This window comes from Cyrtonyx montezumae, unplaced genomic scaffold, assembly GCF_038088225.1.
Source record: "Cyrtonyx montezumae isolate F1298 unplaced genomic scaffold, pur_monq_1.0 scaffold_45, whole genome shotgun sequence".
Classification (NCBI taxonomy): Eukaryota; Metazoa; Chordata; class Aves; order Galliformes; family Odontophoridae; genus Cyrtonyx; species Cyrtonyx montezumae.
In genome coordinates, this window is record NW_027072051.1 from 421,471 (window position 1) to 446,003 (window position 24,533).

Here is a 24,533-nt window from a genome sequence, read left to right on the forward strand (position 1 = left end):
GGACAGCGTCACCTGGCAGCAGGTTGGTGCCTCTGCAGCCATCCCTGCGGCGTCCCAAAGCTGGATGCTGCCAAAGGACCACGCTGAACACCAGGAAGCACCGACAGGAGCGAGCGTGGGCACATCATCAATCCTGGGCACAGCGGGATCGCTGGCGGCCGGGCTGGAGCAGCATGACTACACCTGGTTGCACTTCCACTTTCCAACAAGCCCGGCACATGCCAGGAGCCGGCGATGGCTTTCCTTCCCCAGAGGGAACTGCTGAACACAATGCTCTTTGTGTCCGCTGAGCGCGGCGGGGGAGGCCCGGGGATGCTGCCAGGATGGGAGAGGTGTGTGCTCGCTCAGGAAGGACGGGTCCTGTGCGTACTTGCACACACATCGAGGCACAAACAAAATGTTCATCTGCTGATGAAAGAGCATCCTGCCTGGAAGAGACCCGGCCTGGAAAGGAAGTTTGTTTCGAGAGAAAGACGGTTGCAAATCTCCCAGCGTGCTGGACTGCCCCGTGCACGGCGTTGGGTGCAGATCCAACACCTCTGCTCCTCATGAATCACAGGTGATGCGCATCTCGTCTTCGTTGGGCAACACTTCCCACCTGGCAGCTGCGTGAGCACGTCGGGGAGCACTGGGCACTGCTCTGCCCGAGGCGGACACGGAGGGACGGCCAAACAGGGACACGGCAGAGGGAGGACCTCAGAGGAGAGGGGGGAACGGAGATCCTAGTGGCATTACTGCACCGGGGCTCAGAGGATGAGGATCATGAGGAAATGGGGCAGCAGCTCGTTGCTGTGTGAATGGGTGGTTATTTCTGTTCTGTAAACCACAATCCGGGTTACATGGTAATTACTTTGAGGTCCATTAAGTGTAATTATACAGTAATATCCAGGAGCCCATAATTACCCTCATGTTCCAGAGTATCTCCCACTTAAAACTCGGTGAGTTTCGTGCAGGGAGGAAGCAGTCACGCAGTTTTCAGCCCTCAGGGCCCGGGCTGTCCAGCCGGAGTCAGACCTGCCGGTGTTGGCTGGAGCTGCTCCTCAGGGAGAGCACTGCTGCAGGGTGCCGAGCCCCTGGGCTGCAGGGAGCAGTGGGATCAGCCCGTCCCTCCCCCACAGCCCAAACACAACACTTCCCACAGGAGCCAGCTTGGTGTTGGTACTGGAGCCCCTTTTGTTTCGTGTTTGTATCCGTGATCTGGATGAGGGGATCGAGTGCACCTTTGTTACGCTCATGGATGACACCCGTGGCTGCTGATGTGTTGGAGGATAGGAGGGATCTGCAGAGCAAATGCAGCACTGCAGCTTGGGGAGGAGGAAACAGCCCCAGGCTGCACCACAGGAGGTGCACGTTGGGCATCAGGAAGAGTTTCTTCATGGAGAGAGTGACCAAGAACTGCAATGGGCGATGGCAGAGCCCCCACCCCTGGACGTTAGGAGAAGTGTGGATGTGGCACTGAGGAACGTGGTTTGAAGATGGGACTCTGTGGTTAGACCTGAAGATCTTGCAGGACTTTCCCAACCCAGATGACCCAATGACACTATGACTCTACACCATAACTCTATGACTCCGATACTGTGATTCCAGTTGCCAAGTTAGGGCAGATAAACTGTGCTTGTCATTACAACCACCTGTATTAAACATATTCTATTTTATTTAATTGATTACACTGCAAATTAGACTTAACACCCAGAACTGTCAACACCTCTTCCACATCACTTCCACCTTTGGCTGACAGTTTCAGTATGAATTTGCAAGACCTGGACCTTCTCAGAGCACGCTCCTCATACTGGTCCCCAGCATGTCCCAGCAGCTGGGAGCTCCAGCACCGCTACGAGAAGCACCGTGGAAGTCATCCTCTGCTCTGCAGCTCTCTTCTCCTACAGCAGGAACGTGTGAGAGTTGGTTCCCAGGCAGTGGCTGTGTGGGCACAGTAGGAAAACCCATCTCCCATGCTTAGTGATCAAGTTCCCATACCTTTAAAGCACAGATTCTCTGAGCGAGTTCCTCAGGTCACGTTAACAACTGTTTCCTCCTCTCTGTCTTTCAGGGATCTCAATTACAACGAGCTGCTGGAATTCCCAGGGGCGATTCGGACGCTGGGCCGACTGCAGGAACTGTGAGATTTTGTTTATTCCCTTTCAAAAGCATTCTCTGTTGGAGGGTGACCTATAAAACACTGCCCGTGCTTTGACTGGGGAGGGCGCTTGGCTCGAGCACAAAGGTAGAAGACCCGAGATAGGGCCGAGGCCAACCAAGAAAGGGCTCCCCAGTCCGAGGAAAGGCTTTGTTCACTTGCTGAGCTGATGCTGCAGGCAGGACAGAGCCTCCTCCTCCACCTCGTGGGTCCCCTAAAGGCTCTCTGCTTCCAGCAGCGCTGGGAAAGGAGGCCTCTCCAGGCCTTTCCCATGCATTAATACCAAGATGTTTGTTTCTCCCAACAGCGGTTTTCACAACAACAACATCAAAGCTATTCCAGAGAACGCATTTGTTGGGAATCCCCTCCTCCAAACAATGTAAGAAAATTAAGCAGTGTTTCCTAGATCTTTACATCCCCGGGAAGAGGCGTTTCCTTACGTCCTGGGTTGGGATTTCTGACAGTTGTCAGCACGACCGCGCTCTGACGTTTGTTGTGCGCAGGGTAATGTAAGCTGAAAGGAGCTCCTCTCGGCTGCGCCTGGCCGTGGGTTGGGAAAGTCCTCCGCTTCTCTGCCATGGGTTCTCCTTTATCCTCAGCTGAACTCTGCTGCAGCCAGCGAGGCTGCGAGCGATGGAGGGGCGGGAAGCGCGAGGCCCTGCCATGTGTAACGGGACTTCCTAAGCCCCGGTGACATCTGCATCATGTTTAGAAATAGCAGCACAGCAGGGGTCAGACGGGTGAAAACTGTTCCTGCCCCAGTCAAAACAAAGCAGCCCCTTCCCCTCCTTCCCCACAGAGCGATGTGGGGGTGGGACACGTCTGGCACACTCATGTTCCCATGTGTCTGCAAAGGCAGACGGGAGAAAGCGCTTCTTCCAGGAGGCGACTGAACTCCTAACACTGGTGGGATCCTTGAAGCATTCATTTCTCTCTCTCCATTGAGTGCAATGGGTAGGAGAGATGCTGGTGCTCTGGGTGTTTCCCAGAGGGGTCACAGCACCATGGAAGGGTCAACGGAGGGCTCTGGCCCTTTGCAGCCAGCAGAATCCTACAGGATCCTCCTGGAGCAGCAGGACCAGCGTCCTCAGTTTAACCAACGTTGAGCCCAGAGAGGCTGGGAGAGCCCACTGCTGTCTGGGAAGCAGAGGTTCCTCGCTGGGCAGCCAGCACGCTCTGCTCGCTTTCAGCCGACTGCCCCAAGGCTCCTGACCTGTCACTGCACCTTCTGCACGCACACCAGAACCTAACCAGCTGCCCGTTTCCTTTGCAGCCATTTTTATGACAACCCCATCCAGTTTGTTGGACAGTCTGCCTTCCAGTACTTGCCAAAGCTGCACACTCTGTAAGTTCCCTGAGCAGGTCCTAACAGATAGGTAACACAGCTGTGGGCTGGGCAGACGGGTGTGAGGGACACGTGTGTGGGGGGGACCTGAGGCCGCTGCTCTTGCACCACTCACTTCCATCCCTTTTCTCTGCAGATCTCTCAACGGTGCAACGGACATCAGAGAATTCCCAGACCTAAAAGGCACCACCAGCCTAGAAGTTTTGTGAGTGGCAAATCTCTCCCTTTTACCCCGCTATTTGTGCTCTGCCCTCTTCAAGGCGGTCCAGGACAACTCTCAGAGTGCTGTGCAGCTCTGCCCCTCCCTGGGCGCTCACCTCTCTGCTTCGTTTCATCCCTGTGGCTCCTGAAAGCAGCTTTCTTCTCCGTGAGTTGCTCTCGGTACTGTTGAGCATGCTCTGATCTTTTGGGGTTGGTTTTCTTGTTTTGTTTTTTGTTTTGGATTATTTTCTTCTTTTCCTTCTGCATCTGTGAAGGAATGAGCCTTCGGCTGCAGTCTGTTGGGATCAGTGCCTGTCTGCCCAGCCCAGGACATGCACTGTGTGGTGCAGCGCAGTGCTGCAATGGGAACCTCCGCTGTGTTTGCTGCACTGGGGCAGGGGCTGCAGGCCCAGGAGAGCAGTTGGCAGCAGGATGCTCCATCTGCAGCCCCGCGGGTTTCTGTGGGGCACAGCTGTTGGGCTGGGAGCACAGTGAGCTCAGCCCTGGCCGTGCCTTGCTGCCAGGACCCGGGCACCCACTGCCCCCTACGTGGGCTTATGTGGCAGTGGTGGCTCCACACAGATCATGGTCGGGGCAGTAGGGAAGTGGGACAGCAGGGTGTGTGCAGCCAGCTGCCCCGACACGGCCAAGGACACCGGTGAGTTCAGCACCCAGCAGCACCCCAGAGTTTCTTGCATTCACCTTTACCAGGCCCAGCAGCAGTGCCCATTTCCAAGGCAGTTTCTGTTTCCTTCCAGGTATCTCATTATCTCACTGACGTCGTCTCTCCTGCCTTCCTGGGTTGGGTAGAGGGGTTTGCAGGTAGCAGAGGCCGTGCACTGGTCAAAGTGACAACACCTCTTCTCTCTTCTCCCCCCCAGGACGCTGACCCGGGCGGGCATCCGCCTCCTCCCCAGAGCTGTGTGCCAGCAGCTGCCCAACCTCCGCGTCCTGTGAGTATTGTATGCTCCTCTGCCCTGTCTGCTCGTCAGGAAAACACCAGCAGAGCACAGAGTTTCCCCCTGTCTGGCTCAGGGAGGGGCCTGGCTGTGGAGGAGCACCCCACGGTTCTGTGAACACACCTCTTTCTCAGGCACTGCCTTCACCCCTTATGTCTGCAAGTTCTCAGGCTGTGACCTCCACGGCAGAGCCTGTGCTCAGTGCCTGCCCCTCCTCGGGACGTCCCACCTCATTCCTTGTTCCTCTTTTCCCCTGACATCAATTGCTCCACTCTCAGGGTTTGGGCAACCTCTGAAGAGAGGCATTACTTGTCATTCCTCCTTTTCCTAATGCTCTGTGCTGGTCTCTCCCTCACAGGGAGCTGTCACACAACAAAATCGAAGACCTGCCCAGCTTCCACCGGTGCCAGCGGCTGCAGGAGCTGTGAGTACAGCGCTCGGGGCAGAGGGTGCATCTCATGGTGCAGAGCAGCAGCAGCACTGTGCTGAGCTGGGGGGGTGAGCACTGTGCTCACTGCTGGGGATGCAGATGTGTGTGGGGTAAATAACTCCCAATGATGGTACTTCGCAAAGAGATAACATAGGGGATGGTATATTTTAAGTAGTTCTATATAAACAGTATACAGATAATACAAAAGAGAAGATGGCTCACCTTTACGATGACAAGGCTCGCAGGGGACTCCACGTGGGAGGGATCTCCAAGAAGAGATCCTTCCCTGGTGGTGGTCAGCCCTTAAATGGGGTTTGGGAGAGGTGGAGCCAGGCTCCACCCCTTCCACTCACACAGGTATATCACCTTCACCTGTGCCCCCATGGCTGACTCGGTGCTCACCTCAGGTGACCCATCAGTGGTTCAGGCCGTGATTCAGCAGTTCCCATACAGATGTGCAAATGCAGAATAATGGTGTGCTCCCCGTGCACAGGAGCTCCGTTCGCTCAGAGCTGTTCGGAGGTCCCAGGCATAGTGAACAGAAGTGGGATGTGACCGCTCTGAGATGTTACTCTGTTAACTGAAGGCCTTAAACCACTGCATGGCAGAGAGCCCTGGAGGTGTAGGACGGCTCTGAGCCGCTTTGTGGCTGTTCTTCTTTACCCCGTGCAATAAAAGTGGTTTCCCAGACTCGCACGTGTTGCCCTGCACTGCTGCTGGGGGGCAAAGACCCCTGCGAGGTGTGTGCTGCCTTCAGCTGCTTCCTCAGAGCAGTGTCTGCTTTCCCAGTGGTCTCCAGCACAACAGGATCCAGGAGATCGGGGCGGACACCTTTGTGCAGCTGACGGCCCTGCGCTCCATGTAAGTGCTGCGGTGGGGACGTCCCATCCCCCCCACCCCCCTGCAGCTCTGCTCCCATCTCAGCACTGTGTCCTTCCCTCGCAGAGACCTGAGCTGGAACGACCTCCATTTCATCCACCCTGATGCTTTCGTGACGCTGCGCTCGCTCACCAAGCTGTAAGTGGCACTGACCTTTGTTTTGCAGTGGGACAGTGGGGACCAGAGGGCCCTGGCGCCCGCATGGGGGCTGGGAAGGGCCCATCCCGGGGCTGGTGGGGGCAGAGCCAAAAGCAGTGCTTCCTATGGACTGTATGACCGATAGCACCATGGGCCGTTTCAGCACGGCGCGGATAACGTGGGTCATCCTATGGGCAGGAGACCCCTCTGCCGTGGGGAAAGTGGAAGAGCTGCACAGGGCGGCTGCGTGCACACACAGCTTTCAGCATACACAGCAACCCATCATTTCCCCCACCCGTTACCTGCGGTGGCTGCGAGCCCATGCAGCACGCAGCCCCGGGGCAGCACTGCCTGCCAGGCACAGCGGAGCCCCGGGTGCTCTGCAGCTCTGCGCTCTCCTCCCGCAGGGATCTGTCGGACAACCGCCTGGCTGCGCTGCCGCTGGGCGGGCTGGGCGGGCTGACCCACCTGAAGCTGCAGGGCAACCCGGCGCTCTCTGAGCCCTTGGCCAAGGACAGCTTCCCCAACATGAGGTACTGCCCGTGTCCCGGGCCGCGGCTGCTTTTCCCCTTCCAGCTCTCCGTGCGGTCTCTTCTTGTTTCTGTCGTCAGCCTCCAGCTTTCCTGCTTTATCCCGTGCTTTCCAGGCCAATGGGTGGAGGAGGCTCTGCCTGCTGCCTGCACACCTCACGTTTCACAAGCGTCCACGGGAAGGGAATGCCACGCTCCCAGGGCAGCCCCCCCCCCAAACCCACTCACAACTGGGGAGCGTGGAGCGGCTCAGGGCTCCTCTCAGTGGAAAACACGCCCAGGAGCAGCCCAGGCTAATGGCATCCAGCTTTCCTTCAGTAAACTCCACTTTCTGTTTGGGCACTGAGGGAGCTGCTCGCTGTGGGGTGACATAGGTCCCCACTGTCCCACGCAGAGTCCCTTCCCCCAGAGCGAGGTTGTGCTGCAGTGCGACCATCAGATGATGCATTGGTTTTGATGCATGAAAATGCAGTGCAAAGTGCAAAGCAGAAGGGAGCCAGAGTCGCACACAAGATCCTTTCTGTCCCACTGCAGAGTCCTCGAGGTACCTTATGCCTACCAGTGCTGCACCTATGGGAGCTGCGGTGGGTTCTTCAGAGCATCCAACCAATGGGAGGCAGAAGGGGCGAGCCCTGAGGATGAAGATCCCCACAGGAGGGCCCTGGAGCTGTTCCCAGGCCACGCAGACAACCACTGTGAGTATTCAGGGTGGGATGATGCTCTGCAGCCAGCTGTCACCACCACGACACAGAGAGCAGACCCTCAGATGCAGACAGGGAGCTCAGAGGAGTGGAGCCAGACTGTGCCGTGTGGGCACCTCAGTGCTGCGGCGGTCAGGGAGGTGGGGAGGAAAGGGAACAGCTCTGCCAAAGCCCCAACCCCTCCCGCAGCTCCGGACGGCCTCAGCCCCATGGAGTCCACGTGGGACCGGAGTGCTCGCGGGCTGTGCCGGATGAGGCTCTTAGCAGCTCATAAAGGCCCCACGTTTTCGGATGTTAAAGCGCTGGGATTGCCTGAAATATCAAACCACAGCGCTGCAAACGTGGAGCGAACACGAACATCCTTCCTCCTTTCCGTTCAGCAACACATGGGCTATTTTTGACAAGGAGCTGTTGAGATATTGCTGCTTTACTTCCTTGCGCTCCTTTCTGATGGACAGCAGCAGGATTCAGTGTGTTGTACGAATCCTGTTACAGGAGGACAGAAGTCCCCAGACATTCCTTCCGTACATGAAAGTGACCTCATTACAAGGCAGTGACTCCAAAAGTTTTGCTGCTTGATTTATCATAGTCACAGACCCACAGGATGGGTGGGTTGGAAGGGATCCTGAAGATCATAGAGCCCTAAGAGTGATTGGGTTCCTCCCACCAGCTCAGGATGGGAAGGTCCAAGTTGAGGGGAGGTGGTGGGAGAAGCTTCCAGCCCTGCTGGCCCCACGGCTCTGCTTGTTCTTCAAGCACTGCTTCTCTGTTGCTTTCTCACAGATGACCTAGAGGCTGATGACCTCCAGATGGACCTCGAGGACTCAAAGCTGCACCCCTCTATCCAGTGCACGCCCAGCCCCGGTGAGCAGCCGGGGGAAGCCTTCCCTTTGAGCATAGCTGTGCTCCTCTGAGCATCGCTGAGCTCTCGTGCACACACAGCCCTTCCTGCTGTCCTCCCACAGGTCCCCCTGCCCTCCCCCCAACGCTGCCGCTCTCTCCCTGACACTTCATCCCATCCTGGCCATCCCCTCTGCACAGAGGTCGTTCATGCCAACACAATAAGATGCGGCTCAGCCAAAGCTGTGGGTTTAGGGCAGAGCTGGCAGCGCAGAAGGGGGTGGGGCAGGAGAGCTTTGCCATGCACAGTCACGGGGTGGCATTGCCGGGGTCTGCCCTTCCCACGTTCTGTATGTCCTGAGGAGCTGGTGCCACCACTCTGAGCAGTACTACCAGAGCGAAGCGCTGGTTTGGGGGTTTAACTTTGGGTCTGGATTTCTTGCAGGCCCCTTCAAGCCCTGTGATCACCTGTTTGAGAGCTGGATCATTCGCCTGGGCGTCTGGGGCATCGTTCTGGTCTCGGTGCTCTGCAACGGGCTGGTGGTGCTGGCTGTCTTCGCCTCCCCCAGCTACCTCTCTCCAGTGAAGTTTGTCATCGGCTCCATAGCCGGCGCCAACGCGCTGAGCGGCGTGTCCTGCAGCATGCTGGCTCTCGTCGACGCGCTGACCTACGGCCGCTTCGCGCAGTTCGGTGCCAGGTGGGAGAGCGGTGTGGGCTGCAGGGTGACCGGCTTCCTGGCCGTGTTCGCCTCCCAGGCCGCTGTCTTCCTGCTGGCGTTGGCTGCGGTGCAGTGCAGCGTTTCGGTCTCGTGTGTGCGGGGCTGCGGGAAGGCCCCCTCCCCGCGCAGGGTGAGGGCCGCGGTGCTCGGCTGCCTCTTGCTGTCCTCCGTGGCCGCGGTTCTGCCTCTCTTCTCCATCGGGGAGTACGGAGCATCCCCGCTGTGCCTGCCGTACCCCATCCCGGGTGGGAAACCCACCACCCTGGGCTTCACCGTGGCCCTGGCGATGACGAACGTGCTCTGCTTCCTGGCGGCCACGGGCACCTACATCCGACTGTACTGCAGCCTGCTCAAGGGCGAGTGTGGTGCGGTCTGGGACTGCGCCATGGTCAGGCACGTGGCCTGGCTGATCTTCACCAACTGCCTTCTCTACTGCCCCGTGGCCTTCCTCACCTTCTCTTCCACGCTCAACCTCTTCCTCATCACCCCGGAGGTCATCAAATCCGTCCTCCTGGTGGTGCTGCCCCTGCCCGCCTGCCTGAACCCCGTGCTCTACCTGCTCTTCAACCCCCACTGCAGGGATGATCTCCGCCTGCTGCGGCAGAAGGGCCGGGACAAGGGCAGCTGCACCCAGCCCAGCGGGCTCGACGACACGGAGAAAAGCTCCTATGACTCCACGCAGGCTCTGGTCAGCTTCTCTGACATCGACCACATATTTGAGACACCCGATCCCCTGGGAGCCCACCCCATCCTCGACAGCTACCGCTTCCCCTCCGCCGCACTCGTGCCCTGCCAGCAAAGGATGGGCACAGGGGGCAGGGAGAGGGGCTGCTCCGAGCACTGCCCCTGCCTCAGTGACAGCAACGTACTGACGGCTCCGGAGAGCCGGGAGACGACCGCCTGCAGCCCCCAGGCTGCCCCCTGCCCCCCCCCGCCCTACACCTCTCACGTATAGAGCTTGGAGCAGCCGTGCCCACAGCGTGGAGAGCCGGCCTGGGGCTGGGCGGCCAGCAAGGTGCCAGCAGGCTGCTCCACCTCGAGCACCAGCACGACCCGTCTACCCTTGCCCCCCACACATCCGCCGTGGCCACAGGCACTGCACTGCACGTTGCCAAAGGTCCTGGAAGGGCTCTGACAGCTCCGGACCAGCCACGGGAGGGGACTACGTTTCCCTGCTTGGGACTGTGTGGGAGGGAGCCCACCGGCTCAGGGAGACCCTCCTCCTCATCGGGAGCAAAACCCAACCCAAGGACTTAGCACATGCAAGGCAGTGCTCTGCAGCAGAGATAGAGGAAACAGCAGCAGCATGGTCACCCATAGGTGGTGGTAAACCCGGGTCCCTATGGGCCCCACAGTGCCCTGGAAGTGGGCTCGTGTGCTCCCCACACCACTGGCTGCAAAGGCAGAGGAGATGGGTTATGAGCAGCGTGCTCATTGGGGCAGCTGATGTCCGGGTTGGTTTCCGTGCCAGGCAGCACTCACTCCTTCAGCCAACACCCAGGGCTGGAGATGCTACTGCTCTTACAACCCAGCAATGTGACCCCACAGCAGCCAAATCCAAACACCTCTCCCAAGAAATGCATGTGCTTTGCCTGCAGTCACCTGGCCATGGTGCCCAGGGGGACACGGGCCTCCCCCCACCCACAGTGCCTTCTGCCTTCACACCTCCTGCCCAGAGCTGCCAGATTCCCGATGGGTGGGAATGGGGTCTGGCTCATTCCCTGCCCCCCAAACCTCACCCCTCTATCAAGCTCTCACTTCAGGAGCACACGTCCCCCCACAGAACAGCCCACGTGGGGGCTGTGCTTAGCCCCCCGCCCCCCCCCCCCACGGCTGTGAGGACAGCTCACATAGGAGAACAGAAATCAGCCTCGTGGGATGGCAGTGTCAGGAGGACAAAGGACACTGCGAGCGGTCCCGAATTCTCTCCCCACGGCTCAGGGATCTCCCAGGTCCATTCTCTCCATTACAAAGCCCCCCCCCACTGCCTGGCGACCGCGGTCAGCCCCGGGCAAAGCTTTGGTCCTGCCGGCGTTACCGCAGCTGTATCACCATCCATCCTGAGATTAATAAAGGAGCCCCGCTGCTGACCAGCGCTGCTTTCTGACCTCGTGCGTTGTGCCCTGTTGCTTTGCCCTGCAGCTGCCTGCCCACCTCCCCCAAACCCCGGGGCTCGGATGCTGCCCCAAAGGGCAGAGACGATATCTGGGGGAGGATTTGGGCCCCGAGGGACCCACAGGCGCTGTGTAAGAGGACAGTGCAGACAGTCCGCGGGCACCGTCGGATGTCAGTGCTGCCGTGTTCCTTTCCAATTGAATCAACCAATTAAAACAACCAGATTATTTTCCTCCTCCTCTTCTCCGCGTTTCGGCAGTTCTCGATGCGGGAGGGACCTGAAAGCAAGAGAACATTGTCCTCTTCTGGGCGCTTCCAGACACGGCAGCGGGGCGGCAGAGGAAGATAATCCGGTCATTTTAATTGGCGGATTCAATTAAACAGTGGGCTCTCCATCCCTGCCCCCACGCCGTTACGCAGCGCACGTCCCACGCCAGGCGCTCACGCCGCGAACTTCGATGGGGGGGGGGAGGGGCAGAACCCCTCCGCCAGGAGAGCAGGGTGGAGAGCCGTGCTTCCGCATATCGAAAAGGAAGCGCTGGTGCGAGGACACCCCGCGTTGTGACTGCTGTGGGTGACGTTACCGACACCAACGTTCCCGTGAACGGCTCTAACCGCGCTCACGAAGCGCTACACTGAACGAGCGCGCGTGGGGCACGGCCGCGCTCACACTGCGCCTGCGCACAGCCCCGACGCCGCTCGCTCCGGCGGGACGGAAGCGGAAGTGAGTGAAGCCGCGTCGGCCGCCATCTTGGCTACGGGGGTGCTGAGGTACCCGTATGTTGTGCGCCATCTTTGAGGCTGGCAGCAGGGGAAAGGCGACGGCCCGAGCGGCGGCCCCGGCGGAGCGGGGAGATAGAGCGGCGGCCGCGGTCCCTGGGGTTCGGTAAAGTCCCTGCTCGCCGGTAACTATAGCTGCTCGTAGACCGCAGGGGGCAGGGGGAAGGCTTCTGCCCGGCCCGGGGCCCTTCCGCTGCCGTCGGGGGGAGCAGGCCGCGGCCCCGAGCGCTCCGGTGCGGGTGTCCTTCCCCCCCGGGCCCGTACCCCCCGGGGCGGTGGGGTGAGCAGTTCCTGGGATCCCCGGGACCCTCCGGGCCGAGCAGCTTCCCCTGCCCGAGCTCAGGCCCGGGGCGCTCCGTCGCACCTCGCCCTGCCCTCCCCGCGGGGCCCGGGTCCACGCGGCCCCGGAGAGCGGCGGAGCGCTGCGGCCATTGGGTCCGTTGGTTAAAGTGAAAATCCCGCTCCGAGTTAAAGCTCCGTGCCCGTAGGGAACGTGCTACGATTGACGGATTGCTGCTCCGTTCCCAAAAGCAGGACCGTCGGGGTCTGGCTAAGTCTTGTGTGCACTCGGATGTGGTCTTTATTTCTCCTTTAGTTTGCTTAAAACGACCCGGTTGTGTGACTCCTGTGTTGGTTTCCTAAAAATTGAGGTTAGGAGATGCCTGTTTCCTCCTGTTACAGTGGAGTTGCAGACGTGCTGTGTGTTTGTGCCGTGGTCGCAGTGTTAAGGGCTGGGAATGCTCGGATGCTGCTGCCGAGCACATCTGTGCTCACTGGGCCTTCCTTGGTAAATGTAGCAGTGTGCTGTTTCACCCTACTTCGTCCTCTCAAACAGCTGCTCTGGGGCAGAGCTCCTGCTCTCCTTTCCCATCTGAAATGGCTGTTTCTGGAGGAAGCTGAGTATTTTTTGAGATTTTATACAGGGATTCAGTGAGGATGATGAATCATCCTTACTCTCCTTGTAAATTGCTGCCAGAGCTCAGCAGCGATTTCAGAATTAAAAAAGGAATGAGTGTGTGCTCTGTCCCCCCAGAGAAGTACAGCTCCGTAGTACCCCTCATCTGGAGGAGGTTCCCAGTGCTTGGTCAGGCACTAAGGAGGAATGTGACAGAACAGAGAGCCACTCAGTATCAGTGTAGGAAAGGAGTTATGGACTAAGGGAGAGAAGCTCCATTAAAAATTGACTCTCCCTGATAATCTGTTGAGGCCTGGGACCTGCAGGTCCTGCCTGTGTGCCGTGCTCGTGCCTGTCATTGCTGTACAGGATGGAGAGCACAGCTGCACTGTGATCCTGGAGCATCTGGAGAAGACAGAGGGAATTTGCTTCCTGAAAGCAATGCTGTCAGAAGTGTCTTTGTGTCAGGAATTCAGGCGAACACTTCTGAACCTTTCTTCCTGGCCCCCAGCACACTGCTGTGCTGCCTCTCCGTCCCCTCACAGCACTGCTGCTCTGTAGTAAAATGAGTGGCTTGGGGCTCGTGAGTGCTGAGATGTGCCTGCTCTTCCTGCTGAGGCCCATCGGGCTCCTCAGGAGCTCCAGTATGCAGACTGCCTTGCACAGGATTGCTTGAAGCAGAGACTTCCCACGTGAAATACTGTGTGCTGTAGATAAACAGCAACAAATACAGCTGGGTAGATGTGGTCATCCTTCTCTGACATCTTAATTGAAGTGCAAAAAGTCCTTCCCTTCTTGCTGCTCTCTGCAGGACAGAGGCAGGTCAGCAACCTGGAAAGCGAGAGGAGGGGTTAGATGGTTTTGTTCAGTGCTCAGGAAGGCAACAGAAGAGGTGAGGTGTTTCCTTTGTGCTCCGCCTTCCTTTGGGCAGGGCCGGGCTCTGTGAGCTCAGCATCTGGAATTCTTTTGCACATGTGGTGAGAATGCTGAGTGCCCCACAGTTACTCACTGCTCAGGGCTCAGCCGTGGTGTCTGGGTAGCCCTTGCGCTGCTGTGTTTGGGGCTGCCCTGTGTGGAGGTGTTGTGAAGGATGGAGGGCTGTGAGGTATTGTAGGTCTGTTTTCTCCCCCCTCCGCAGCCCAGATCCCTTCAGGTTGTGAGCAGGAGGGCAGAGGGCAGCGCGTGGTGCTGCTGCGTGTTGTGGAGGTGCTCTGTGCCCAGGTGTGGTGCCAGGCAGCAGCGAGGCTGGGAGCAGATGCATACAAATGTGGTTTTGGAGGTGCTAGAGGTCAGAAGGGAGCATTCACGGCACTACTGCAGGAGAGAAGGGAACTTTGCCCTTAACTGCTGTCTTTATTCCCTTTGTCACACGGTCACGCCAGCAACTAACGCGAGAACCCGACTTCTCCTCTCTTTATTTTAGATTTGGGAAAATTCCCTGCCAAAAAAATATTTCCTGGAAAATTCCCTAGTGTTTGTGTGAGTAAAAGGTTCCAACCTCTCCTTATTGATTGTTGGAAGTACTTTGCACAGAACCGTGCGGCACTTCAATCAGAGTTCGGAGTCACTTGAATTTGGATTTCTGTCTGGCCTGGTTGCAGGTTTTACAGCATTTAGTGTTCAAAAAAAAAAAAAACGCAAAGCATCCAATTGTTTGATTTCACACCACAAAAAAAACCCAACCAAACCGTCCTGGTGGCCGAGCAGAACTGCTGCAGCCGCAGCCTGAGCCGCCCTCCGCAGTCAGAGCCGCAGCGGTGGGCGCGCGGTCCAGGGGTGGTGTGAAGCTGCAGCACTGCTGCGGTCTGAGAGCTGATTCCGTAGTGAACCAGAGCCCACTGAGGATGCTCAGCACCGTGCAGCCATGCCACTCGTGCCCACCCCCCCTCGCTGCTTGCTGCTCCCTCGCTGTGCTGCTGCTCAGTGCCTGTGGCCCCGCGTGGCTGCGGTACCCACGTGCTGTGTGTGCAGACCTCAGTGCTGTGTGCATGTGTGTGTGTGTGTGTGCTGCGTTCCCCGTGGCCGTGGTGCAGCTCCTCTGTTTATCCCTAATTCCCCGGGTGAGAGCAGCCCCCTCCCCAGGCTGTCCTCCCCAGGCTCTCCTCCCTCCTGCCCTCGCTGTCGCTCACGCCCGCTGTGCGTACGGACACACGTCTGTGTGTGTTTGTGCTCGTGCACCCCAGCATGCTTTTGCTGTCCAGGTAATAAAGACGGGGGAAGGTTTTTGTGTTTTCTTAATAGGTGAAGAAATCTCGAAGACCTGAAATTCCAACTTACTGAATTTTAGAAATATAATTAAAAAAAAAAAAAATCAAACCAAAAATTGTCCGGCTGCGGAAGACGGATCCTCATTTTTGCAGCCGCTTTGAATCACGAGTTCATCTTTAAGTGCACTGGGCTTTTTCTTTTTTTTTTTCCTTTTTTTTTCCCTTTTTTCCTTTTTTTTTTCTCGAAGAGCTCACTAACCCTGGCTGCCTCCGCTCTGAGAGCATTCCGATGGACTTGCTTCCTCCATTAGTTGTAAGATGTTTAAGAGCGCATCCCGTGTTTGACTTGTGGATGAGAGGCTCCCTTGGCAAAGTGAGGAGGAAAATTCTTTCTACCCCTTTATTATTAATTCACGGATTCAGTGTTGGTTCGGCCTACAGGAGAAGTTAACTGGGAGGCTTTGAAGATCGCTGTCTTTGCTGAGGTTGTCCAGGTGGGTGAGCTGGAAATCCATAGCAGTCACACACATGTGCTGGGGGTTATTGCTGCCTTGCTTTGTGCTCGGGTGCTTTGGAAGGGGCTGCGTTAGAGGGCTTCAAGCTGTGCACCCCAGGGCTCCGTGCTGAGCTGGCGCTGAGGTTTGGCCCAGTGTTGAGGAGGGCAGTGTTATGAAATGAGCTGCTCCCGAGAGACAATGTAATTAACAGAAGGAAGATGGAAAAATGGGTATTCCTCATTATTTTCCACGTGGTATTTTGCTTAGGGTTCCTTTTAAAAAGAAGATTTCGCTGATCAAGGCAGTAGAAGACTTTCAGTCCAAGGAAGCACGAAGGCAGCTCTTTGTGAGAGCTCAGGAAGACCTGCTCAGAGATCCCCGAGAGCAGAGCTGCTTCAGAGAGCTCGTCCAGCATGTCTAAGCAAGGAGATGATTGCTATTTCTACTTCTATTCCACCTGCAACAAGGTCTGCTTGGGTTTCTCTTCCTTCATTCTTAAGAGGAAGGGGTGGAGTGGGTGGAGGCATTCCTGATCTTTGGTGAACTTAACAACTGATCGGACTCTGCGTTCAGTTCTGAGTCTGAGCTGAAAGCACGGCCTGTTGTCAGGCTGAACTCCTTCACTTTGCTGCCTTTGTTTCCGTGGGGTACAGGGAGACAGCTGTCCCTTCCGGCACTGCGAAGCCGCTCTGGGCAACGAGACGATCTGCACGCTGTGGAAGGAGGGCCGCTGCTTCAGGAATGTCTGCAGGTTCAGGCACATGGAGATTGACGTGAGTGCTACAGGTGGCTCCTAACCACCAAAGCCACTTCTCATTGCTGTAGGAGGGCTGGATGTGCTTTTGCAGATTGGATGCTTTGCTTTGAAATGATGGTGGTTCCTGTCGTTAAGAGGGGGCTGGGAGGAAGTAGAGGGAAGAGACCTCAGTGTCTTAGCTGGAGATTCTTGTAGTGGATACCAGCAGTATTCTGTCAGCAGATGCTGAAGAACCACATCAATCAGACATTGCAGACATTTTCCTCCCTGTGAATAATCCTACCATTTTGCAAGGTGTATTAGTTGAATCCCTCCTAAACTGATGTCCTCCTGAGTGCAGTGCTGGGGAAGCTGGGTGAGCCTGGTGCTCACAGACTCTGGAATGGTGTTTCAGTGCTGCCTTGTGGCAGTCCATCTCTGGCATGCTCTGGAGCTTGGTCTCCCTTTGCAAACCTTAGGGACACATTACATCAGCTTTTCTTTCTTTCTGTCTTCAGAAAAAGCGCAGTGAGATTCCCTGCTTCTGGGAGAACCAGCCAGGAGGCTGCCAGAAATCCAACTGTGCTTTTCATCACACCAAGGGACGTTATGTCGATGGGCTCTTCTTACCACCAAGCAAAAGTGAGTCTGTCTTTCTGAGTATGAAGGCATTAAGTTTGGCTGCTCCATGTGGGTGGGTGCAGTGTTGTAAGGGATGCCAGGTAGCATTAGTTCGTGCGTGCAGGCAGAAGTGCTCTGAGGAGCATGGCTGCACTGTGTGTGGTTCTGATATTCTGTTTTTTTTCTTTTGTGCTCAGCTTCTCTCTGCTCCCATGGCCTTTGTCTTGCAGGTTGTTCTCCTGCTTTTAAGCTTTTACTGGGTGGTAGGAGAGAGCAGCAGAGCAGAGCAGCCAGTGATTGGTTGGGCAGTGGGAGCCTCAGCATGTTACCTGTGTGGGCTGTCAGCCTCTCCTGTGCTGCACACGTGTGTGCAGTGTTTGAAATGTTATGGTCCATGTTTTAAATCCCTGGTGATGCTCTCCTTGCTCTAGCTACACTGCCAAGTCCACCTGAGTCTGCAGAGGATGATCTGAAGGCGGCTCAGATAACGCTGCAGCAGAGCAAACTTTCTGTGCAGTCCAATCCCTCTCCACAGTTGAGGGGAGTGATGAAAGTGGAAAACTCGGAAAATGTCCCGAGCCCTACGCATCCTCCAGTTGTAATCAATGCTGCAGATGATGACGAGGATGATGATGGTGAGTGTGGTTCTTGCTGCTTTTGATCTTGAAGGTGTTCGTGCTGTAAGACTCACAGAATATGTGCAGGCTGATGAGGACGGGGCAGGCAGCTCACAGCCACTCTGCCACAGCATGCGTCTCTGCCTTAAACCAGGGAGAACTGTCTCTGCTCTGTCAGAAGAGTAACACAGTGTGTATTGGTTTGGAGAGCCTGGGCTCCTAAATGCTTTTTCCCAGTTCTCTTCTAGTTATTCTGTTCACTTAGTCTGCTTCTTTGGGTTTGTGTTTGTACTTACGAATATAAACTGTGGGCTGAAGTGTCATTGAGCTACATAAACGTGAGAAATCTGATTGAATTCCTACCACATAACTGAGGAGGCTGATTTTTTTCCCCATACAGACCAGCTTTCTGAGGAGGGAGAAGAAACAAAAACACCAGTCCAGCAACCAGCTGAAGAAAACCATAACGGATTGCGGCTCATCTCCACTAGGAAATCTAATGCTGATACAAAACAAGGTATTCCAGCATGTGTAGTAGGGTGAATCAGAACTTGGCAATTAACTCCAAAGCAATTATTGTACTAACGACAGAACATAGGGCTGCTGAATGGACTCAGCTATTTTCATGGTCTCATTCCCACCTCATAACTTCATGTGTGTTTCGGGTTAGAAAGGTTTTGTCCTTTGTTTGCTTTATTAGAGTAAGACAAGGCCACAGCGTGAAGTTTAAGGGCCTTTATGTGCATCCTTTCAACCACTGCTGAAAGCCACATCTGTTGGCAGAGGAATCTAATGTCATGTAGATGGGCTAAAATAAGAGCTAAAGCCTTTTTTTTTACCCAGGAGGATGAAATGAGGGCAGCAAACAGACATCAGTTCCGTGGTGCTCTTACCTGCAGGGAGAGCTGGCAGGGTTTATTCTGAGTGCTGAGCACGAGGTGCTTTGTGGGCTGTGTGCCTCTGCCCCTCAGTCTCACATCTGCTTTGTGTTCCCAGATGACAGTTTGAATTTTGGAATAAAAACACTTGAAGAGATCAAATTGAAGAAACAGAAAGAAAAAACAAAAAAACAGAGTGGTGAGTTAATATTCCCTGCTTCGTTATCCTTCTCTTTGTTTTCTTCCCCTTTTATTTCCTTCTGATAACATCTGTTGGCTGGTGAGCTGACTCTGTGTTGGGAATACGGCTGTTTGCAGTGGAAGCAAACCTTTTCTTGCACTGCTGGGTTTGGAACAGCAGTTGTTGGTGACTGGGAGCTGTGTGAGAGAGAGACTTACGTTTTTAGCTGGGGGGTATCGAGCTACTTTGGCATGCAGTGTGTTGTGTTGAATGCAGACAGCTGATCTAGATGGGAATTCCAGGAGCAAACCAGGCAGATCAGTCACCTCTCTTATGTACATGCACTGGTCATTGTATACATGACAGAAACGAGTTACAAACCCGTTTTGAGCTTTGTGATGGTTCTGTTGGGTTTGTTCCTGTTGGTGGTGGTGGCTTTTTGCCCTTTTTTCTAATGCTGTCTGTTTGCCTTGATCAGAAGGTCCTTCTGAAGTTCCTGCTCATCCACTCCAACCTCGGACTGTTCCTGTGCCAGAGAAGGAGAACGTGCGGACGGTGGTCAGAACTGTGACACTGTCTGCAAAGCAAGGTAATCGTGAATACCTCTGTTTCCATCTCATGGCTCCTAAATGGGATGGATAAATAGCAATTAAGATAATTAGGCCATGTCTGTTTGCCAGTGCTGCCTTTTTGTATTCAAAATGTGCTTTTACACTGAAAGTCTCTGGTTGTGTTGGAAGGGCTGGTGCGTGCAGGGGCTGTCCCATTGCAGTAAGGGCTAAGAAGTGATTTCTGTGCACCTCGCAGTGAGCTGTGTGTCACTGCTACCCTGCAGACTGCCAGAGGGGCTGACCCCGTGCCTGCTGTGCTCCTGAACTTGAGTGCTGTTTGTTAACGAGCTGATGAGCTGACAGCAGTGATGGAATTCATGTCAGGTGTAGTTCAGCAGGAGTGAGGGGCTGTCGGTGCACAGCTCAGAGGGAGGAGCCCCAGAAGATGGCACTGCAATGGAACAATTAAGATTCAAAGTGCATTACAGTTGCAATATTATTCTGTGTTTTGGCTGTCAAAGTGGTGTCTTGTGGGTTTTGTAGGGAATGAGCTGGCAGGACAGTGATTCTGTTGACTGCTGGGTTCTGTGAAATAAGCAAGTTGTGTTTTGTTTTAGGGGAGGAGCCTGTGATTCGACTGAATCTTGCAGAGAAACCTGGGAAACGGAAAGCCTCTGTAGGTAAGGGCTTGTGGTGAGCTGCTGCCTGGGTGCCTTCCTCTGAATGTGACAGCATTGCCACTGTGCGAGAGAGGAGTGTCACATGTGTGGTGACAGTAGAAATGGCACCAATTGTAGCGGCTGGAAGGTGAATTTAGGGACGTAGCTTGGAAAAACTCCAGTTCAGGAGTGTTCAGAAATGTTCCTCCACAGGCATCGTCTTAGGGTGTTCTTGTTCTCCTCTGTAGCTGATGTCAGCAGCCTTCCACTGAAGCGCAGCCTAGCGGAGAGGCTGGGGAAGAAGATCGAGGTTGACAAAGCACCAAAGAGAGGTAAATGTGGGTGTGGGTGTGCTGCACAGGGCCTCTGTTCAAGATTTCTGCTCGTGCTTCCCTGGGAGCGTTCTCTTTGCACGCTTGCTGAGGTCTCCACCACTGGGATTTAAGTTATTTTTCCTGCCCTGCTCTGAAACGTGAGCCCAGAGCTGGCATCCCTGTGTTGTTCTGCTCTGCAGAGGCATGAAGTCTCTGAAGGAGAGGCTGGGACTGCCCTCTGTGCACTACTGCTCAGACAGGTGGTAACTAGATGCTACACCTGCTTTCTGCTTTTTCCTTTCTGTGCGCTTAGACCGTTTCCATAGAGCCCTGAGCATTAATCTGAAAGGGAATGATGGGACTGATCTTTGAAATAGGACAGGTGGCTTCGAAGGGAAAAGTGCTGTGCAGAGCGAAGCTGTCCTGGGATGCAGTGAACACTCAGGATTTGTTTGCTGTAGGATTATCACAGATTTTGGAGACTGAAGCCCTTTTTGAACGCTCTTTAAATCTTTGTGCTTCTCCTTTCTTGATGATGACAGAGAGGGGTGCCAGGGCAGTGGGAGAGATCCACGTGAAGACGCTGGAAGAGATCCGTCTTGAGAGAGCGAATCAGCGAGGAGAAGCTCCAGCTGCCCCCCAGGCAGAAGGGGGTGGTAGGGTGGAGGATCCCAGCTCAGGGCCGAGGCCTTCCCCTGCCATTCGTATCAAAACCTTCTCGGAAGCACTGGCTGAGAGGAAGCACAAGTGGCTGGAGGAAGAGAAGCAGAAAGTGGAGGAGTTGCTTCCCGAGAAGAGAGCCGAGGGTGAGCGCAGGAAGCAGAGGATTCTGCCCCCGTCTGTGCCTGGCAAAGTGAAACTGGATGAGCCAGCACGTAAAGTGACGCCGCTGGAAGAAGTGCACGTGAAAACTTTGGAAGAAATCAAGCAGGAGAAAGCTCTGCGCATGCAGCAGAGCGGGGAGAACGTGCCAGCTCCAGCAGCACAGCCCGGGCCTGCCCCCACGGGGAGGAAGCTGCTACGGATCACAAAGCTAGCAGGTAACGACGTGCTCTGCTGTCTGCCCTGCTGAAGCACCTCCCCTGCCAAGCAAATTGAGTTTGAGATTCCCTTGTCTTTTCCCTACTAAATCCCAAGGCCAGAAGTGCTGGGATGTCCAGCTGTGTGTTTTTCCATTAAATCCAGTGTCTGTCTGCATCTCCCTCTGTAAAACACTCACTGTGAGGCTTCGTAGTCCAATTTCTCTTGTACTTTTGTTCTGCCATCTGTTTTTGGTGTGGAGTGTTCTGTGTTGTTGAGCGAGTCTGAGGTTACCTTCATCTTAATGCTTAATTTAATATGTAAATGAGCTGTAATGCCATCCTCTGTCAGGTGAGGGGAGCGAGTGCCTCATCAGAGAGGTGGGGGAGGCTTTGTGAAGAGACAGTGTGTGCTGCGTGGGGTTCCCCCTCTGCCCTCTGATTGCACCTGCAGGAAACACGGGCACTCAGGTTTCTTTATGTGCTTCCTGTTGGCCAAGTGATCTTTTTCCCTTATTTTACAGCACCTGGAAGAGAAGAGAAGAAGACTGTGGAACTGAGCAGAGCTTCTCCCAGAGCCATCTCTGCCCCTGCACAGGTGAGTCCTGTGTGGACAGACACACACTGACACCACTGCTTGTGTTGTCATGTTGTACTGCTCCTGCCTGGCAAGGAGGCAGTAACCCTGCAGGCACAGTGTGCAACGTGTGAGGTTCATGAGGAGGGGTTGGATACAAAGCCACAGCTTTGTGCCCAAGGAGGTCAGTGGACAAGGACACATCTTGTTCTAGGTGTGGTGTCCGTGCACTGTCCCAGGTGGAGCTGTGTGGGACACTCTGCCACTCTGACTTCCTTAGTGCACTCTCCCTGGTGTTTGATCTTACTTTGCACTTACTGTATTCCTTCATAGCCCTCTGCTCAGAGTGCACCTAATTCTAAAGCTCAAGTGAAGAGCCTTGAGGGGACAGTAAAGGAGAAGCTGCAGCCGAGACAACCAGAGAAGCCAAAGAAGGAAGCAGCTGCTGTGCCATCTGCTGCTGAAGAGGCAGTCAAAGGTAAAACTCCAGAGTGTAGCAGTGCTGAATCCACCCTGCCTTCAGGGTCAGCTTATCAGCCTGCAAAGACACTGGTGACATCTCAGGGAGATGGGCTTGAAAGTCCAGGAAAAGAGGGGGCTGTGTTCAGCCAGACCTGGGTTTGAGAACGGGGCACTGCAGCTGCAGGCACACAGCCGTGGCAAACATGCTGTGGCTCTGCTGTGGCTTGGGCAGCACGTGCTCCCACCCTCCGTCTGTAGCTGCTGCTTTGTCCTGGCCCTAGAGGGATCAAGGCTTTAAATACAGAGGTTGTCGGGATTTGTGAATTTTGTTGGGCTTCAGAGTGTCTCAGAGGAGTATTGCTTTCTCCTGGGACTGCTGTATGGCTGTTTCCCATGTCCCGGGTTATTATTTGGTGTAGCTGTTGAGTTTCCTTGCCCCTTTGGTTGGGGGCTGTTGGTAGGCAGCGATTTCTGCGTGACAGATACTGCTGAGAACTGAGGAAAGGGCCAAATGTGCTGAACTGTGTGAAGGGTCGTGGGAGTGCTGGGACGACCTGCATTCCTCCTGGGGCACACTGTACCAGCTCTCTCTTCCTCTCCCTGCAGCCAAGTGCAAGGTGTGTGTGAAGCCTTCGGATGGCAAAGCCAGCACCCCCACCAAGCGGGCGCTGAAGCGTAAGGCCGCTGAGATCTGTCCCTCTGCCGTGGCCGCTGTGAAACCACTGGGTGCTGCTGACACTGAGGAGCCTCCAGCTAAAAAAGCAGCTCTGGTAAGGATGGGGGGAGAGTCAGTGCTGTCCTGGTCAAACTTGAAGTGAGATATAACTCCTGGAGAACGTGTGCAGAGCTGAGTGCTGTACGGCTCTCGTTTCCTTTCCCAGCAGCGCTGTGGGTGCTGGATGAACAGCAGTGTGTGCGCAGTGCTCTGCACTGCTGTGCTCCCTCTGCTGTTAAAAGGGCCCCAAGTCCTTTGCAGCCTTCAGGTGGCTCTGAAGGTCCCTGAGGAGCACTGGGCTCAGTGCGGGGTTACAGCTCAGCAGTTCCAAGGGAGGAGCTGCCGAGGAAGGATCTCCTGGGGAATCACTTGCTCTCTCTTTCTTCTTCCTAGACTGCTGCTGCAGCCGTGCCTGCCGACAGCCTGCCTGCCAAGCCTGGCCTGGAGAAAGCCCCAAGCAGGTGATGAGCACAACTTCTGATCGGTTTGTCTGTCCGTGAACCAAAGTTCTTCCATGTGTGGGAAAGATGAGGGTTTGAGATAAAGAGTGTCAAAATCCAGCAAAAGAGTAAAGTCATCTCGGTTAATTTGCTGGCGAGTAGCAGAGGGATTTATTTAGATTATTTTCTGAAGGTGCTGCATGTTGGTGCAGCTCTGCAGTGCTTTCATTAGCAGACAGATCTTTGCTGAGGTTGACTTGTTAATGTTTTCCAGTCAGTCTAACAAAGGAGCTGTGTTTGCTGGGCCTCAGTTGTGTTCTCCCACACTGAAAAATGTCCTTGCTGCTATGCTGGGCTGTGAAAGCAGTCCCAGGTTAACACGTGATGCTCCCTGTGTGAGGAGGAGGAGGGGTAGCTGTGGTCATAAGTGCTGTGTAGCAGAAAATACCTCCAGTTAAGAAGTGCTGTGTACTGATTGCTCTCTCTGTTCTTCCAAGTGTTGACGCTCATCTGGGAAGCCAGGCAGGCTCTGTGGCTCAGTCAGAGGACTCGAGTTCAGCTTCAGCTTCTTCACAGTCAGTGACCAAAACGCACCAGAGCTCCACGGGGGCTGGGAAGGCATCCTTATCTGTGGAGGATGACTTTGAAAAGCTGATCTGGGAAATCTCAGGGGGAAAACTGGAGGCAGAAATTGACTTGGACCCAGGGAAGGATGAGGACGACCTCCTTCTTGAACTCTCTGAGATGATTGACAGCTGAACTGCATCGTCTTATGGTGCATAAAGAAAAATTAAACCTTTTTTGTTTGGATACCCCAGGGTGATATTTTCCTAAAGGAGGCTTCGCAGTGAGTCTTAAAGCACAGTTGAACTGTTGGAAATTGGCAGCCTGCATTCCGTTGTCCTGAGTTTTCCTGCTGGTCAGAGTTGAGGTCCTGTGCATCCAATCCCTGATTTTAGATGACTCCTTCCAGCAGCAAGAGGAGAAAGCAGTTCTTTGTCTCAGCCCAGGAGGACGTCCACGTGCTGCTCTGGCAGTGAATTCATCTGATTCAGTGATGCTCCGAAGGCTGAAACCTAAAGCTTCTTCCTTCCTCCCCCCTCTGCTCAGTGCTGGGCGCAGCTGGAAGCTTTGGTGTTCTGATTTGGGGGTGGTTGCTGTGTCAGCCTGGGGGGGCTGCGCCGACTCCGAGTTCTGTCTGTGTATGCTGTTGTTTTGACTCGAATCCTCGAAGGCAACTTAATGGAGGCGTAGGGGTGGGAGGGAGCAGAGCTGCCCCGGTACTTCGGACCCTCCCAGTTACCGGCAGTGCTACGGTGTCAGCGCGAGGAGGAGGAGCTGCGCGCTGCGTTCCCCCCTTGTTCTGCCGCCGTACTTCAGTGCTGTTTGC

At 55.2% G+C, this 24,533-nt stretch overlaps 2 protein-coding genes across 3 annotated transcripts in view; both read left to right on the plus strand.

Moving 5' to 3' along the window:
* The window catches only part of LGR6 (leucine rich repeat containing G protein-coupled receptor 6), a 56,231-nt gene extending 46,286 nt beyond the window's left edge, over window positions 1–9,945 (plus strand). Inside the window, exons 7-18 of the mRNA XM_065747544.1 lie at window positions 2,051–2,119; window positions 2,445–2,516; window positions 3,411–3,482; window positions 3,619–3,687; window positions 4,565–4,636; window positions 5,001–5,066; window positions 5,862–5,933; window positions 6,018–6,089; window positions 6,497–6,622; window positions 7,154–7,314; window positions 8,104–8,184; window positions 8,606–9,945. Coding sequence (XP_065603616.1) covers window positions 2,051–2,119; window positions 2,445–2,516; window positions 3,411–3,482; window positions 3,619–3,687; window positions 4,565–4,636; window positions 5,001–5,066; window positions 5,862–5,933; window positions 6,018–6,089; window positions 6,497–6,622; window positions 7,154–7,314; window positions 8,104–8,184; window positions 8,606–9,834 — 2,161 coding nt within the window. The 3' untranslated portion in view covers window positions 9,835–9,945. The remainder of the gene's footprint in view (window positions 1–2,050; window positions 2,120–2,444; window positions 2,517–3,410; window positions 3,483–3,618; window positions 3,688–4,564; window positions 4,637–5,000; window positions 5,067–5,861; window positions 5,934–6,017; window positions 6,090–6,496; window positions 6,623–7,153; window positions 7,315–8,103; window positions 8,185–8,605) is intronic.
* Window positions 9,946–14,952: 5,007 nt separating this feature from the next.
* LOC136055678 (zinc finger CCCH domain-containing protein 11A) lies at window positions 14,953–23,953 on the plus strand. Of its 2 annotated transcripts, none has more exons than XM_065747542.1 (16): window positions 14,953–15,370; window positions 15,641–15,840; window positions 16,027–16,146; window positions 16,628–16,751; window positions 17,162–17,365; window positions 17,748–17,864; window positions 18,344–18,424; window positions 18,885–18,995; window positions 19,575–19,637; window positions 19,865–19,948; window positions 20,473–20,970; window positions 21,474–21,547; window positions 21,860–22,004; window positions 22,595–22,758; window positions 23,097–23,164; window positions 23,641–23,953. In XM_065747542.1, the coding sequence occupies exons 2-16, from the start codon at window positions 15,787–15,789 to the stop codon at window positions 23,900–23,902; spliced, it is 2,169 nt and encodes a 722-aa protein (XP_065603614.1). In that variant the 5' UTR covers window positions 14,953–15,370; window positions 15,641–15,786; the 3' UTR covers window positions 23,903–23,953. The 2 variants fall into 2 exon arrangements, with proteins under 2 accessions (XP_065603614.1, XP_065603615.1); XM_065747543.1 differs by having other exon boundaries at window positions 18,888–18,995.
* The last annotated feature ends 580 nt before the right edge of the window (window positions 23,954–24,533 follow it).

Excerpts from the sequence above, each read along its gene's own strand:
- LOC136055678 (XM_065747542.1), top strand. The coding sequence starts at position 15,787 with ATGTCTAAGCAAGGAGATGATTGCTATTTCTACTTCTATTCCACCTGC. Across the intron at positions 19,949-20,472 it reads TGACAAAGCACCAAAGAGAG|AGAGGGGTGCCAGGGCAGTG; the intron begins GTAAATGTGGGT and ends TGATGATGACAG. Across the intron at positions 23,165-23,640 it reads CTGGAGAAAGCCCCAAGCAG|TGTTGACGCTCATCTGGGAA; the intron begins GTGATGAGCACA and ends TGTTCTTCCAAG.